The following is a 17,535-nucleotide window of genomic DNA, read 5'->3' on the forward strand; positions in this document are numbered from 1 at the left end:
AAGTATGAAATAATATTATTTGGAGTAGTTCTAAGAGTAAGATAGATAAATAAATGTAAATGGTGATTTGATGAGAGGATTGTATATACATTACTTATTAAATCTTTTTAAAGTATATTAGTTATTACATCATTATTTGTACTGTCAATAGTTTTAATACTTATCAATCGTAAGTAATTAAAGCCCAATAATTTATTATCATTATAATGATCAAAAACTGTTTATATTTTTATAATTACAAATTAACAATTTGTATCTTTCTTCGTCTTTAAATCAAAAATAAGAAAACAAAAAAATAAATAATAAATTAATAAAAATTTTACATAGCAAAAAAGTAATTCAACTAAAGAATAAAAATTATTCATTCGTATTTACCTAATCAATTAAAAATAATCATACATAATAAGTCATGCATTCTTTAAAATCCTTGCAAAATGTTAACAAGATGTTATTCTAAAAGAATATCTTCTCCTTCTCATCTAAGGTTTATACATGTGCCAAAGAAGCTACTAAGGATATTTTCGATGGTGCTAAGATCCTTGTAGGTGGTTTTGGTGTATGTGGTGTTCCTGAGAACCTTATTAAGGCTGTCCAACAAAACGGTCCCAAAAACCTCACTATTGTCTCTAATAATTGTGGTAAGACATTAATTACATTTAAAATGTATTTTAATATCTTTGGTAAATTTGAGATGGTTATCTTAAGCATATTACCAATTTAAATAATTAACGACTTAATTTTTTCAAGGAAAAGCATCCATCATAATCATTCTATTTATTTATGTTAGGTTTGAAGGATTACGGTCTTGGTTTATTGCTCAATACTCGTTAAGTCAAAAGAATGATTTCATCATATGTTGGTGAAAACGATGAATTTGAAAGATAATACTTAAAGGGTGAACTCGAAGTTGAATTAACTCCCTAAGGTACTCTTGCTGAAAAATGTCGTGCTGCTGGTCATGGTATCCCCGCCTTCTATACTCCTACTGGTGCTCATACTTTGATTGAATAAGGTGGTTTCCCCATTAAGTACAAGTAGGGATCTCACGAACCTGAAATTGTTTCAGCTCCTAAGGAAGTAATAAATATTTTTGATATGAAAATAGCTTAGACTAAATGATTGTCTTTTAAAAATAGCGCAGAAACTTCAATGGCAAAGAATACATCTTAGAAGAGACTATTTTTGGTGATTTTGCTCTTGTTAAGGCTAAAAAGGCTGATAGATACGGCAACTTAGTTTTCAACAGAGTAATAATAAATACATTATTTGATTTCTTAAAAATTATAAATAGCTGATAATATGTGTCATAGATACTATGGAGTAGAATATATTCTACTTCAAGAGTATTTAGTTTTAAAGCGAGACAGATCAAATTGCTTTGAATAGATGCGATAATCTTAATTTCCATTCATATTTGAATTATTTCAAAAAGTAGTTTTCAAAAATAAAACAATAGTTAAGTAAAAATCTTTAGGATAGTTAGTTAGTTAATTTAATAGAACTAAATTATAAAAAGTAGCAATAATCAATCAATCAATGTTAAAAATAAGCAAAATCATTGAATTGGTGTGTATTTTATCAATAAAAGAATAAAGATGAATTTAAGTTTGCTTGCTTAATCTGGTCTGATTAGTAAATAATAAACGAAAAGAATAATACCTTAGCAAAAAAAAAAGGACCATCCCCAAAAATTAAGAATAGATATATTGACAATATTTTATTTTTTAAGCACCCAAAATTATTAAATAATTATTGTTTTTAAGTTGGAAATTGCATCATCTTACTCACTTTTGTCTGTCTCCCCACAAAAATAATTACTATGAAAATAACTTATATCAAATTTTTAATTTTATCAATTTCTTTTATTAATTATTAAAAAAAGACTGCTCGTAATTTCAACTAAGATATGGCCACTGCCTCCAGATGTGTTATTGCAGAAGTTGAAGAAATAGTTGAAAATGGTGAAATCGATCCTGATCACGTCCATATTCCTGGTGTCTTCGTCCATAGAGTTTATAAATCTGAAAATGTTAGCAAACGTATTGAAAAATTAACTTTGGACTAAGGCGACTAAAAGGACACATCAGCTAGCTTCAAGATTCGTGAAAAGATTATTAAGAGAGCTGCTTAAGAAGTCACAAACGGTATGTACGTTAATTTGGGTATCGGTATTCCAACTCTTCTTCCTAACTACCTTCCCAAAGGTGTCAACATTGAACTCCACTCAGAAAATGGTATTATTGGTATTGGTAAATATCCCAAGCCTGGCTAAGAAGACTCTGATATCATCAATGCAGGCAAGGTAAATAGATAGATAAATTAAATTCATTTTGATTAGAATTAGATGAGCAAACAGGTTCAATTAGGAAGCAATTTTTTATCACAACTCTCACTTTTTTTAAAAAATTCATATTTTTGAGATTTGTGATATTTTTTTGATAGAACAAAAATTACATATCTGACGTATTGCGTAGATTTTATTAATTTAATTGTACCCCCAAATGTTTTTTTTACTAATTTTTATATCAATCTTAAAATTTGATAGTATATGAGCTTATCTTTAGGCTTTTTTTTCTTTTATTTAGCATACTTTTCTTCTAGATTAAGAAAAATTAAGTCACATCAAAAGTTAAAACCAATTATTTATTTACTAAGCAAAATGAATGACTTATTTAACTAATTTTCCATTCTTCTAAATTAATTTAGGAAACTATTACATTGTTACCTGGTAGCAGTATCTTCTCCAGCAGTTTGAGTTTCGGTATCATCAGAGGTGGTCACTTAGACCTTACCATGCTTGGTGCTATGCAAGTCAGTAAGGAAGGTGATATTGCTAACTGGATCATCCCTGGTAAGATGGTTAAAGGTATGGGCGGTGCTATGGATCTTGTCTAAAGTGGCAGTAAAGTTATTGTTGTTATGGAACACACTGCTAAGGGCAAACATAAACTCCTCAACAGCTGCAGTCTTCCCTTGACTGGTAAATCTGTTGTTGATAAAGTTATTACTGAAAAGGCTGTCTTTGAAAAGAGAGATGGTGTTTTAGTTTTGACTGAAATAGCTCACGAATCTTCTTTGGAAGATATCAAGTCTACAACTGGATTCAATTTTGAAGTAGTTTCAAACCCTGCCAGATTCTGAGAGTTATCATTTAGTCAATCATTCGTCCGTCACTCATAAATATAATAAAAACAAATATCACACATACATTTTAAATATATTACAAACCCATTTTTATTACTCTATTTATATAAAAATTCTGCTTGTTTATCTTTTATTTCCATGTTCTCTCCATATTGCTTAGTCATTCATTTAATAATTAAGCTTAAGTCTGAATATTATAACACCGTGTTAATAAATAATATCATATATTGACAAAATCTTATAAAAAATTTATCTACAATCCCCAAATTGCGTATTTTAATATTATATTTGATTAGTAATTATCAAAACTAATCAATTTATTGCCTAATATCATCAAAAATAAACAATATCTGATTTTGCCAATATTACATAAATAATTATTATTATTTAATAACCATATGTAAAGATATCATGGGAAGTTTCTAAATATTCAATAAAACCAAAACAACTCTTATCTTCGCAATAAATTTATTGATTGAATATCTTTTTCTTCTTTAATATAAAAATAGTATTTATTTGAAAAACTTATTTACCTTAACTAAAACTTTTTTGTATAAATGATCACAAGTAAATAAATATATACATAATTATGATTGTAAAATATTTATTTTAAAGATAGTCTTTTATATATAACGATCAATATACAAAATAAATAAAGACATTAAAAGATAGAAACATTTTATTGAAAGATAATCTAAAATTTCATAACCAAATTAAATGAAGCTATATATATGTTCATTTTGGTTTCAAGAAATCTAATTTTATTTATAAATTCAACTAGTAAGAAATTATTAACTGAATTACTAGTAAAATTGAATTTATTCAAGTAATAAAAAACTTTATATTTATTATTTTACTTTCTGTTTAATAAGTCATTCTTAACTAATTCCTATTTATTTAAACAAATTTACAAAATTATTTTTAATATCTAGTTACAATAAATTAACAATTCAAGTATCTAAATTAATCCAAATAAATAGAGTTAAAAATACAAAAGTAACAAAGTAAAAATAATCATACTCTTAAAAAATATATTTGAGGATCATTTTTGATAGATGATTTATTTTTCTAATTTAAGTACATTTTTAAGGACTAGTACATTTTATTTCAATAAAATAAAAAATATTTACTTTTTTTTTACTTAAAAATAAATTAATATGTATACTTAAATTAATAAACACTGTTTTTCAAAAAAACAATATATTTTTGTCTAAAGGTCTTAGCTATTTATTGCACAAAAACATATTTTCTAAAGTGGTCACAAATAAATAAAATATTTATTTCTAAAGTTTTATATAAAAACTATATTTAAAAAAAATAAAATGAAGTTTTAAAACACCTATTTTTGATAATATTTGCTTAAAAATAAAATAAATAAACTATTTTGCTACAACATATTATCTTATAAAGATAATAATAAAATAATTCAAATAAATAAATTAAATGCTTATTATGCTTCTTTTTTTATATAAAAATAATTTAAATTATTAGTATATAGTATTTTTGAAACATTTTATTTTTTTTTACATTGTAAAAGGTTTTATTTGTGATTTCCTAAAAATAAATTGAAATACAAAAAAAAAATAATAAATAATCCTTTAATTTATCAACTCTCTCTTATATATATTAGCAAAAATAAACAATTTTGTAATTTTTATATTAATATTATAAACCTTAATTCTTATTTTCAATTTTTTTTGATAAAAATCTTTAGACAGATATAGAATCAGATAAAAAAAATTAAGATAAATAAATTAGAATCATGCATTTTATTTACATGTTAATCTGTTAATAAATTTTTATAAATATTTATATATTTTCATACAGATTAAGTGCAATCGTCTCCTTTAAATCCATCAAAGCATTTGCATTTACCTTATTAACAAACACCTTTTCCTGCACATGATAATGGACATGCAGCAATAGATGTGCAGAATCTTGTAATATCTGGGCATTTTATTTTTCCTTTACCTGGAATCTCTACTTCTTTTGTTTTGTTATCACAGACATATTCCTTGTTAAAAACTTTAAAAATGACTGTAGGAATTTCTGTTTTGAAATCGCAATAAGCATCATAACAAACAGATGATACATTACTTGAAGCAGCGATATCAGTGTCGAAGCATCTGGCATTAGGACCCCAAGTTCCACCAGATACTTCATATATCTTTCTACTTTCTTCATCAGGATATGTACAATGTTAAGTTTTGGATGGTTAGAAATAACTACATTTATTTGATAAAATGTCGCTGTCTGAGCATACTCCTTAACCTATGTAATCGAAATTACACCTTTTTCCAGGCATAGTACAAAATTCTTTTGTGTTTTTAGGGCAAGAATCAACTAAAAATTCGCATTTCTCTCCTATTCCCCATGTTAACTCTGCGAGTAAAGAATCATCTACTTCATACCATCCTGAAGCTCTAAACATAGCTGCAGTGAATTTAGACAAAATGCTATCATATAAGAAAGAACCTGTCATAATTTCATTTCCAAAGTATCTCCTTTCCCAATGAAAACCAAATGTAGTTGCACCTCCCGCATCTTCAAGAGCTACTTTATCTACAGTTGGGCAACCATAATATTCTTTAGCAACTTTTATAACTGAAGGAGCAACAACATATGGTTTTCCTCCAATTATTTTGACTGGATTCTTTTCTAGTAAATACTTATCATAATAGTTAGGTGAGAATACTAAAGAGTGAACTAATTCATGAGTTGTCATATAAATCCATTTAGCTAAAACCATTTTATCATTAGAGCTTATATCTTTCTCAAGCTACTTTAAGTTATAGCTCATGTAAGCAACTGTTGGTCTTCCACTTGATAGACCATAGTTTTGTCCTTAAGGACAATAGCTAGAATAGGCTAAAAGGTTAGTGTCTTAGGAATGATGTGAAACATAAAAAACTAAATCAGTATCCTAAACTCCATCAAAATGCTCATCAGGAATTTTTATTTTGCCTTAGCCACATGTTTTGCCTTTATAAGCAGGATCTACTTTTATAGGTTGAGTTAATCTTTATACTTTAATGACAGCTTAGATATAGCTAACAACTGCAGGAAATACTTTTTTTACTATATACTATCTTGTCTCAAGGGAAAGAGTAGAAATGTTAGAATAATCTACCTTAATTCTGATGTTTTTATACTCTTTTTCAACAGGGAGTAAATAGCTTACATCATTAGTGCCGTAAAGAGACTCATCAAAAGCTTACTAAGGTTAATCTAATTGCTTTTCTTTTTCTAAAACTTTGCTATGACCACATTCATAGTGAACACCTTTGTCAACATATTGATATGATTAACTTCTAGTAGTGTTTTTCTTGAATAAGCTAACCTCATTTGTTTCTAAATAAGAGTTACTATTGTATATTTGTACAGCAAATGCAAATATGCAAAGCACTGCAATTATTGAAGCAAATCTCTTTTTACTAATTTTTTGCATACTTTTTTTATTTTTTTGAATATTTAATTTAATAACAATTATTAATATTATTTATTCCAAATTGTAGTATTTATTTATTTCTTAATATATTGTTGTATAATAAAAAAATTAAAATTCAAATTATTCAATAATTTTATTAAATCTTCTTTTCTATAAACTTAATTAGTGATTGTTTCTAAGGGATTACATTGAATTATCAATAATTTTGTGTAAATTCTTGTTTGTTCAAAAATTTTTACGTCATCGTGACTTGATATCTTAACAAATATTATGCATAATCTAATTTCCAAAAGACTGTTTTCTGAGAAAAATACCCTGAGTTTTTTATTTATAAACAAATCAAAGTAATTCAAACAATTTAAATGGATTATCCTAGATAAAAATACTCATCATAAGAAATCATTCACATAATTATATTGATTTTTTTTCAAAAAGAATTACTTTTTTACTATCAAGGTAAAAGAAAGAATTTTAATTAATTATTATGCTAAAAAACCAAATTTTAATTGTTGTCTATATTATTAAATAAAAATGTTTTTATAAAACTCCATCTATTTACTAGATTATATATTTATAAAAAATCACTTTAAAATTGGATAATTCATTTAAAAATCCTTTTGAATTAGTAAAATAAGGTATTTTTTTATAAAAACTTATACTAATTATTTGAAAGATTGATTTACCTAAATCAAACAAATTAGCTCTATCTCCTTTTACATCTATCTTCAAAAATAAAATTAGATAATATTTTCTCACATTAATTTAAATTTTATTTAGTTTTATTAAAATCAAATAAATATGATTTAAAGATTATAACATAAGGGTGTGTAAAAAATGAGTAATTATAAAATTTAATTAGCCATAAATTAGTTTTTTTTGAAAAGTTTATTTAATAAAATAAAATTTTTTCAATATTTTTTTTAATTAAAATTTCAAAACATCAAAGTCAATAAAGCATAATGTGGAATAAAGTGGAGAATCTACAGTAAATAGTATTCTTGGTGATTTTAATAAGCTAAAATTAATAAATAACTATTTTTGTAATTTACTTTATGAAAGAAGTATACATTAAATAATAAGTAATATCTTGTTTATTTGTAGGAGTTTTTAAGCAAATCATCAAAAATAAAATTGATAAAAAGAAAGATATTTTTGGTTAAACTTTCCTTTATGTTTTATTTTTAAGCAATTTATTCATAAATAATTAAGAAATTTATTAAAGAAATTCTATTTGATTATTTTTTTACAAAATGATAGCCATATAAATTTTAGTAAAATTAATAAATTAATTAATTATGGAAACAAAATTTCCCTTTTTTATCAAATATTTTTTTTTCTTTCTTTATTGGTTTAAAAATTTCTTTTAATCATGAAATTTAGATAAAACTTAAATAGCCTAATATTATAAATTTAAAATGCATTATTAAAAATATCTGAAAAAAAATGTAATGATCATATATTGACATTTAAATCCAAGTGAGTGAGTGAGTATATTATGTATAGCGAGTGTTAGAATAAATGTATATTTATTAATTCATTGTTTGACAAATAGATGAAAAGATAATTAGATAGATAGATTGATTGATTAATTAATTGATTTAGGTTGATAGAAGTATAATATCATTCAAAAAATAGATAATTATCAATAGAAAAATAAAGCAAGCAGAAAAATACGTATAAAAGATAAATTGCTTAAGCCAAAAAATTGAATTGATACTTAAAAGTTTTGATTACATGTTACCATAGTAATATGTTTACCCAAAAGGCCAAAATAGCTAAGGTATAAAAGCACTTTTAAATTCAACAAAAGATCAATAAGTTTAAGAAATTTTCCTTTTTTTTAGAAGTAAACAGCTTAATGCCAGATATCCCGGATGAAAGATATTTAGATTATATAGAACAAACTCCTAAAAGAATAGCTCATTACTACTTCAATGAATTAGTGAATTTACTTTAAGATAGAGAGCAGAAAGAGCAGCAATAAATAAAAGATTAATAAATTATTTTAACTCTTGTGGAGTTGGGTAATAAATAAATAATTGGATTTTCTAAGACATAATTTTTACTCTATTTTTTTTATGTAGGATATAATGAAGCAAATTATCTAGCAATTTTAAAGGAAAAGAAAAATTAATTTAGCAACTTATCCCCTTCTGAATGTGTACAATTAATAATCCAGGCCATTGAGGAGAAATAAAAAGAAAGCCAACCTAAATTAGAAATTAAATAAATAAATTTAAAGTATTATATAAAACTTTTTTATAAATAATTCAGTCATTTCTTTCATTTTAATTGGAGTTATTAAACAAATTTAATAACTTTAAAATTTGTATATTTAGTTGAAGAAAAATATGTTAATAGCGTTTTATATAAATAGCATACAAGTTGAAAAATCTTTTTCAATGTCTAACAAAAAGCATTAAGATATCAAAAGTATCAGCAGCGATAGTTAAAGCGATGAAGATGAAGACGAAGTGAGTGAAATGGAATCATATTCAGAAGCACTTTTTACTCTTAAAAATGTTTTGGCATAAAAAAAAAAGGTAAATCTTAGTGAATAATAATAGCAGTAGCAATAAAATGCAAATGTGGAAGGCAAATTCAAGACATGCGATATATGTTGTAATGAAAAGTTAGAAAACTAATTTTATGTTAGAGAAACTTGCTCACATGAAATATGCAAAGCTTGTATTCTTGATTATCTAAATTATAAAATTGACAACTCACAGGTAAACAATACTATTTTGAAAATTATTAATAGTGTATTTGGTTAGTTATATTTGGTTAGTTATTTAGATAGGAGTTTGTAATCTTTATAAAAATTCTTTAGATAATAATAGTTAAGCTCTTGTTAATTAAATCTTAGTTTACTCATAAATATTTATGATTTAATGTATTTTAAATAGGTAGAACAAATTAAATGCTTTAACTGTAACTGCAAAGAATATTTTTCAAGTTCAGAAGTAGAGAGTATTATGTAAGGGTTTGATGCTAAAATACAAAAATATCATAGGATTTTAAATAGAAATAAAATACTGAAAAATCCTAATAATAAATTTTGTACAAAACCTGATTGTGAAGGATATATAACACTTGATTCTTCATCTTCTCAACCTTTTTAGCTCTGTAACATCTGCTAAACGGAAATATGTGTAAAATGCTTTAGTTAATGGCATCCTAGAGTTTCCTGCTCTTAAAATATGGAAAAAAATATCTAAAAGTATATAGAAAAGAATGTAGTCTAGCTCTGTCCTAACTGTAAAATAAAAATAGAAAAGATGACTGGATGTAATCATATTACTTGCTCGTAAAATATTTTTTAGACTAAATTTTAATAATTTAACATTTCTTATTTTATGATCAATCAATCAGTTTCTGTAAGCACGAATGGTGTTGGTTGTGCAAAAGCAAATATTCTAGATCCCATTTTGAAAAGTTCAATCCGATTGGATGTCCAGGATTCTATAAATAAAAGCAAGATTGGCCTATTTATAAAATCTATCTATACAGATTCTTTTGCTTAATATTTTGGATATTTTATTGCCTTGCTATACCATTATTGTTTTTCTTTTATATCTCCTTTAGATATAGCTGTCTTTTCATAAAGTACTTTAAACTATTTTTATTTTAAAAATATATTTTAAATTTAATGAATAAAGGAAAAAAAGATACACCTAGGGATGCAAAAAAATATTATATTTTTCTTTTGGTGCTGTTTGGTTTTTGCTAGGACCGGTGCTTTTCCCTTTTCAATTAATATATTATTTATATACTATAATTATGAAGAATTGCAAATGTTGTAAAAAACCGAAAATACTGCATACTATTCAAAGACCAAGAAATAGTTTGCTTTTCAATTTATCAGATTAAAGATCAATCCATCAAGTAAGGGAAATTGTGAATGTTTAAAGGAGAAGTTTGTTAGTTACTAACTAATAACGAAGCGGAAGTATATAAAACTCAGATTAAAGATCTATTCATAATGCTTCTGTCTTATAACAGCTATAAAGATTTTAATAAGCTAACCCTTACTAAATAAATAGACCTTATTAATCCAATATAAACTAAAATAATCTTTAAAACTAAGATGAAAGAGAAGTAGAAGAGCGTTAAGATTCTCCTTATCCTGCATTTTCTCATTTTTCACCTCAGAGAAGCGCAGTAAACATAAACATACCACGCTTTTCGCAATCTCCATAGAAGTTAACAATTAAAAATTTTGGTCAAAAACCAGTTCCTATAGAAAACAATAGTGAAAATAAAGAGACAGAGTCTAATTAAAAAAAAAATTAAAGCCCTAATATAATATAAAAAAAGAGAGAAAGAAGAAGGCCTTAATCTCTTATAGGAATTAAAAGCATAAAAACTATGGATTGGAAAAATCAAAAATTTTCTTCAATCTAAGAAGATAATGAAAATCAAAGCAACCATTAATTGCCTGTAGCACCAAAATCGTCAATGATTTTAGAAAAAAATAAAACAATTAAAGTAATTCATCAAGTAAAATCAACCTAAGATTTATAACTTTAATGAATGAACAATTCTTTTAAAATAATCAAATAATGACTAATTATAAATATATACTTAATTCTTTAATATAAAATATAAAAAGAGTTATTTAATCAAATAATAAATTAATAAATAAATGGCTACCACGATTCCTCTATCTCTAATTTGCGCTTTTTAAAATATACTTATCCTGTAGATGAAAAATATAAGAAAATTTTAAAAACTCTTCTTACAATTATATATCTCATACACAAGTATAAAGGAATTAAAGCTATAACTAATCAAAAACTATAAAAATATAAATTTAAAAATACACAAAATATTTTCAAAATGTTTGTGTGAGCAATTTATTCAAGGTAAAGCTAAAACTGTAAATAATTTAGTAATTATATTATTAAATATTCCTCTCTATTTATCTATAAACATATGTACTAAAGTATTTATTTATTATTCTTACTTTCTCTTTTCAATTTACTTAATTAATTAATTGTATTGTAAATAATATGTTTCATTTATTGTTAACAAACTGTGTGAAGATTTAATTTTATATTTGATTGAAAAAGAATATTATTTAAAAATTTAAATATATATTTAGAATAAAATAATTGGAAGTAATATAGTAAATAAGCAAGTAAATAAAGTAAAATATGTTTAAAAATTAATATTAATTAGATGGCTAATTATTTATTTTAATGTTTTATTTTATATCGTTTTTGTTTTATTGTTTATTTATTTTATTTGTTTGTATGTTTTACTGTTTATTTTATTTAGATTTTTTAAGTTGGTTTGTTTGTTTGTTTTTTAATTAGTTAGTTAGTTTATTTGTTTATTTATTGATTTGTTTATTTGTTTATTTTATTTATTTTTTTTTTACTCCAATATGAGGAGATTTTTTATATGTTATTTAATTTTTCTTTTTCTTTTTTTTTGTGTGTCTCGTTTTCTCCGTTAGGAGGCTATTTATATTATATTGTAAATTAAAAATACATAAAGTAGTGGACTAGAGACTGCCTTTTTAGGCTGGTAGGTCTGGGCTCTTCAATTCTCTTTGTTTTTCATTTTGACACAAGACGGTTATGTAAACAAATCTTAAACTACTAGCTTGCGCGAGTGTAAGATTTCCTACATAGTAAGAGAGCCGCCTCTATATAAACAAGGTCTCTAAATTCAAAGTAATCAGCTCAAAAGCCTTCAGTGTGCTTCGGATTTTATGGAAATTCATTCTTTTATTGAATGAATGATCACTTCGGGGGATGAGAAGAAATCTTGATCTCATATTCTGAGATCATAATTATTATAGGTAGATTTCTTATTTTAAAAACTTAGTTGCTTATCGAAATTGTGCCAGAATCGCTTAGAGAGTTTGGAATAAGATGAAGTGGAAAGTGCATTCGATTAGGGTTTGAAAAACTAGCCCTTTCCACCATCTCCCCTCTAATATGTTCATATGAACATAACTCAAAGATCAAGTAAGTAAGTTGTACACTCTATATATTCGATTACGTTATATATAGAGGGCGATTCTGCTTCAAGTCTACATAACTTGAATCAAATTAAAAAATTTAACACAATTTATTTTGGATTAAAAATGTAGATTTCTTTTTTCCATATCAAAATCCTAACACCCGACGCCTTGTTTAGATTGCACTCATAGGACTACCTTGAATTCGTGAGGGGGTATTTTTATTTACCATGACTGTTAGTTCTAATTTTTTACTAACTTTAGGGTTAAAGTCACGTTGGTTTAGGGTGTGAAGAGCTAGCAGACAAGAGAATACAAATTCCCTTAAGTTTTTTTTTTAATTAAAATTAATTATATAGTTTGCCGTTAAGGATTTTCATTAATTAAGAAATTAATTGTATTTTGATTAAAATTTGAAATTTAAAATTTATTAGGTATCAATCAATCAATAATATTGTTAATGTTTGATTTTATTATCTTTTCATAATAATAAATTTCTAATTAATCTATTTTTAATTTTGAAAAAAGAATTACAAGCATTTAAATCTTATTTCTGATTTTAAAATAAACAAAATTAATAACATTTTTATTTAATCGATTATAAACTTGAAAAAAAACAAAAACAAATGAAAATATTTTACATAAATAATTGAATATTTAAAAAAATAAAAATACTACTTTAAATTAAATTAAATTGCAAAATTAATAAAAAATCATAATTAATTTAAATAAAATATTATTTATTTTATGAGTCTAGAAAAATAAGGTTAAAATATTTGAAATTTACATGTTTAATATCTAATTTTTTATTATAAATATAAAATCTTTAAAAAATTAATTATTATTAAAGAATAAAAAATAATTACATAAAAATAATCTTTTAAGAAGATAATAATATTTAAAAAAGCTTAAGCAATGATAAGAAAGGTAGGAAATTGATCTCATTTTTTTATATTGATTATTGATTAAATTAATTCTGAATTTTATATGGATTTGTTTTGTTGTATAATGTTAATTTAAGTGTAGGAATCTATAAATCTTTTTATGCAATTAATTTTTTTATACAATTTATTATATGAGCATTATCAATTTAATAGAAAATCTTTATTATCAATTTTAGTGTTTACAAATGTAATTAATATTGATAGATTACTATTAATAATCCAATATTTTAATATATTAATCACTTAATTATTTATTATGCATTCTTAAAGTTTGAATCAAAGTATTTTTGAAAAAAATAGTCCACTCAGTGCCAGTGGAGTATTATCTAACACAGGAATGGGAAAGAGCGGAAGAGGAGGAGCTATTGTATCAAATGAAATTATTATCAAAGATAACTTAATGTCTCTTGATTCAATTATTCATAAAATAATGCTTGACAATGAAAAAAATACAATTGAGCATTATGAAAAGCTTACTTATTTTTTTTAAGAATAAAATGAAGAAGAAGGAAGGCTATCCTTTAGGGAAGAGCTTCTAAAATTTATTTAGACAGAATTTAGATTCCAAGAAATGACAATTATAGATTAGGAAAATAAAGATTTTGTTGAGAGTATAAGAATATCTTATAAAAATATGCAAGAACTTATCAAAAAGGGATTAAAAACAACTTAGTCTGAAATTGATTATTTAAATATCTTTACAAAACTACTTTAGATAAAAGAATAACTTATAAAAATTTACTAGGATTTAGGTAATTACGCTTATCCTATAAGCTCTGATACATTAAAGCATTTATAAAGATATATAAGATTCACTTAAGATCAAAAAATTAGTTTGAATTACTAAGGGCTTTAGTTTTATTCTAATTTTATATCACTAGAATTAAACTGCTTGATGAATTTAGCCTTGACTATTTAAGAGTCTGAAAAGTTTTATGAAATGTACTTTGAAGAAAAGATTCTCTTCTTCTTGTAAAGATTAAAATCTTCAATAAATGAATGGATAAGCTTGTTTAAAAGCGTTGGGTGTGAATATTCTAAATTTAAGCAGATTGTATTTTTATAAAATTTTCATCTCCTTATTAAGTGCAAGCTTGACTTTTATAACAGGAGTAACAATAAGTTCAAATTTTAATCTCCTTTTTTGCAAGTTGTTTAAACTTATTCTGGTTTGACTTAATTTTTGAACAGCAGTTAAAACTTTTAAGGATTTTCGAATTCAATCATCAATTAAGGCTAGTAATAATAGCAGTCTTAAATTAGTCAAATACACAGGCAAACTACTTATCCACAAAATTCTTCTTATCCTTCAACTAATAAAAGCTGTCAAACAAAGCTAGATACATATTTATAAGATAAGCAAATATTTGAGAAATTGTTTAACAAGTTAAATGAACTCTATCCTTAAACTGTAATAGTTATTGTTTAGAAGATTACTTCTGATAAGTACAAAGAAAAAATTGAAAATAAAAAAAAAGAAGATTAAATGATGCTTCGAGTTAATTAAAATGATTAGCTTGACAATAATGGTTAACCTTCAAAAGATTAAATATATGGAGATTATAGAATCTGTTACACTAAATACAGTATGAAAGAAAGCGAATTTAAAGAGCATTTTAAGTCATTGATGGATTATTTTTAATTGTAAATTAGCTTGATTGATAGTTACATAGAGTGTTCTAAGTATATTTAAAACCAATAATATTTATATTACAAATTAGATGAATAGTATTATCTTTTATTTGAAGTATATAAAATGGATAAAAAATAAATCAACAGCATAGTCGATTATATATCCCACTTATGTGAATTCCTCAGAAATAAAGAAGTAATCATAGCCTCCAAGGACAAAAGCAAGCCCTTTAGATAATTTGTCGATTTTATTAGAGATAAATTAGAAAGTAGCTCAGCCAGTTCAAATAACACAAATATAGGCTCTTCTACTACATTAAGCAGTAAAGGAGGCAAGTGAAAATTTAAAATAATAGTTTTATTTGTATCATTATAATTTAGCATATATGTATGTATTTATGTATTATTTATTTTAATTTTAAGATTTATTTTCATAATTTACAAAAAAAAATAAAATTTTTTTTAAATTTATCATGAAAATTAGTGAGTGTTATACAAAATGTTTGAATATGTATGTAAAAACAATATTAAATGTTATAAAAATGATTAAATTTGCTTTTTCTATTTTTAAATTTAGCAGTTTAGCTAGTTACTTTCGCTTTTATCATAAATAACTAACTCTCTGCCATGCCTAATTTTTCTTTTAAATTTATACACTAAAGCATTAGTTTTATTTTATTATTTTTCCTTCACTTTCACAATTCAAGAACTTAAATACCAGCCTTTATTAAAAATGAGAAAATATGAGTAAGTTATATAATATAGATTAAATGTTTTTATTACGGGAGTGACTATCTTAGCAATAAAATGGCTTTGTGAAATCAAGAATCTTGTTTTTAATTCATTGATGCAACGCTTTATAATAGCTATTCCTTCATCTAAAGTCAAATTCTAATTATTTATAAAAACGGAAATTAATAAACTTTATTTCAGATATTTTTAATTAATATTTTTTACGGGCTTGTAGTCATGATCGAGTGTACTCAAAACAAAGTGAGCAGCATATCTAAATATTTAAAAAGAGATTTAAATTTTTAATAGTAGCATTATTTATGAATTTACCCATGAGCAGCTTTAACACTTTTAACGAGAGTTCCCATATAGTCAACCCAATATAATTAAGGTTAATTATTATCAAAACCTGCAATAAGACAATTAACCATGAAGGGACCATTTCTGATACCATAAGCTAGTTCAGATCTAAATTATATTTATAATTATAAATATTTTATGTTAAGAGAGAGGCACAAATAACTAATAAACTAAGCTTATCTCAATAAAATTTTTTAATAATTTAACAACTAAATACCTAACAAACTCAGCACATTCCTTGGTGTTAAATTCTGTACCGTTACGATATTTATTTAAAGCAATATTTTTAGCAATATAATCAGAGAATTACAAACGATAGGCTTGTTCACCGCTCAAAGCCATAACTTTATTTTAATCTAACAATGAGATTTTATCTTCCTTATCCTAATATTTATTAACAAGTATTTATATAAATTTTTAAATTATTTGCTAAAATTTATTTGTGATAAAGCATATTGTGCTTCTTTTAACTAAACTTATAGCTGCATAAATTTCATTTTTTAAATGCCTTTATGTTTCTGATTTGTATTATCTTATGTATTTTAGATTATAATTGATTATGTTTTGTGTGCATTAGCTTTTGCTGCACAATCTCTTGAGATACTGCTCATATGTGATGATTTTGAAACTACATTAGCAAAATGACTAGGGTATTGAATTAAAGAAGGATAATTACCTTCAACTTAAGGATGGAATAAGCAACTGAACAGTCAGTGGCAACAATTACGAAATCTTTTCCTACTAAACCAAAAGCTGAGTCCATTTTATGTTTCTACTTATTTTATTATTATTTTTGATTATATTTGCTTTCTTTAAAGATATGTTAAAAAGTACCTTTTAGTTTCTTTTTTAATGAATAATGTATTTAAATTTTTTTTAATTTTTAACACTAAATGAGTTGATATCCTTTATATATCCTTATATTCAAAAACTAATAATTTATTGTTATTATCTTTCTTTTATTTCAGATTAGATTGATTGACCTTGTATTTATTTTTCTTTTTTCTGATCTTTTCTTTGATCTCTTTCTTCTCTACCCTCATATAACATCTTTTATTTCACTTAAATAAAGGTTATTTGATAATCAAAAAGATTCTCTCCTACATTTTGATTGATTAATTGATATAATCTAAACATTTTTATCTAAAAACTCATGATTTCATTATATATTTCAGTTAATAAATAAAAAAAATAAAATATTTTAAAAATTAAACTGCAAAATTTTTATTTTTATGGATTTCAAATAAAATAGCTTTGGCTATTTTAAAACATTTGATTACAAAATAAACTTAAAATATTTTTTT

At 24.1% G+C, this 17,535-nt stretch overlaps 6 protein-coding genes across 6 annotated transcripts; 4 read left to right on the top strand and 2 right to left on the bottom strand. All coding sequences in view use genetic code 6, as the record gives it.

Annotated features, from left to right (window-relative positions):
• Positions 1-4: 4 nt before the first annotated feature.
• On the top strand, positions 5-3,141 carry TTHERM_00147510 (succinyl-CoA:3-ketoacid-coenzyme A transferase; the record flags this gene model as incomplete). The annotated part of the gene is made up of 5 exons (XM_001021485.3): positions 5-638; positions 788-1,077; positions 1,137-1,247; positions 1,883-2,302; positions 2,707-3,141. 5 exons carry the CDS (start codon positions 5-7, stop codon positions 3,139-3,141), a joined length of 1,890 nt encoding a protein of 629 aa, XP_001021485.3.
• Positions 3,142-4,963: 1,822 nt separating this feature from the next.
• TTHERM_00147520 (leishmanolysin family protein) lies at positions 4,964-6,592 on the bottom strand (the record flags this gene model as incomplete). Its single annotated transcript, XM_001021486.3, has 1 exon — positions 4,964-6,592. The coding sequence occupies one exon, from the start codon at positions 6,590-6,592 to the stop codon at positions 4,964-4,966; it is 1,629 nt and encodes a 542-aa protein (XP_001021486.1).
• Positions 6,593-8,326: 1,734 nt separating this feature from the next.
• TTHERM_00147530 (Ibr domain protein) lies at positions 8,327-11,125 on the top strand (the record flags this gene model as incomplete). Its single annotated transcript, XM_001021487.3, has 7 exons — positions 8,327-8,372; positions 8,437-8,616; positions 8,677-8,833; positions 8,970-9,321; positions 9,499-9,899; positions 9,965-10,198; positions 10,252-11,125. The coding sequence occupies 7 exons, from the start codon at positions 8,327-8,329 to the stop codon at positions 11,123-11,125; spliced, it is 2,244 nt and encodes a 747-aa protein (XP_001021487.3).
• A 1,423-nt stretch (positions 11,126-12,548) lies between these two features.
• Positions 12,549-12,969, top strand: TTHERM_000147532 (hypothetical protein; the record flags this gene model as incomplete). The annotated part of the gene is made up of 2 exons (XM_012798951.1): positions 12,549-12,778; positions 12,828-12,969. The coding sequence occupies 2 exons, from the start codon at positions 12,549-12,551 to the stop codon at positions 12,967-12,969; spliced, it is 372 nt and encodes a 123-aa protein (XP_012654405.1).
• Positions 12,970-13,763: 794 nt separating this feature from the next.
• On the top strand, positions 13,764-15,479 carry TTHERM_00147550 (hypothetical protein; the record flags this gene model as incomplete). Its single annotated transcript, XM_001021489.1, has 1 exon — positions 13,764-15,479. One exon carries the CDS (start codon positions 13,764-13,766, stop codon positions 15,477-15,479), a length of 1,716 nt encoding a protein of 571 aa, XP_001021489.1.
• Positions 15,480-15,834: 355 nt separating this feature from the next.
• Positions 15,835-16,994, bottom strand: TTHERM_00147560 (proteasome subunit beta type protein; the record flags this gene model as incomplete). The annotated part of the gene is made up of 6 exons (XM_001021490.3): positions 15,835-15,861; positions 15,923-16,030; positions 16,097-16,145; positions 16,202-16,339; positions 16,449-16,615; positions 16,908-16,994. The coding sequence occupies 6 exons, from the start codon at positions 16,992-16,994 to the stop codon at positions 15,835-15,837; spliced, it is 576 nt and encodes a 191-aa protein (XP_001021490.1).
• Between the last annotated feature and the right edge of the window lie 541 nt (positions 16,995-17,535).

The sequence above is a fragment of the Tetrahymena thermophila genome (assembly GCF_000189635.1).
Source record: "Tetrahymena thermophila SB210 genomic scaffold scf_8254545, whole genome shotgun sequence".
Taxonomy (NCBI): Eukaryota; Ciliophora; class Oligohymenophorea; order Hymenostomatida; family Tetrahymenidae; genus Tetrahymena; species Tetrahymena thermophila.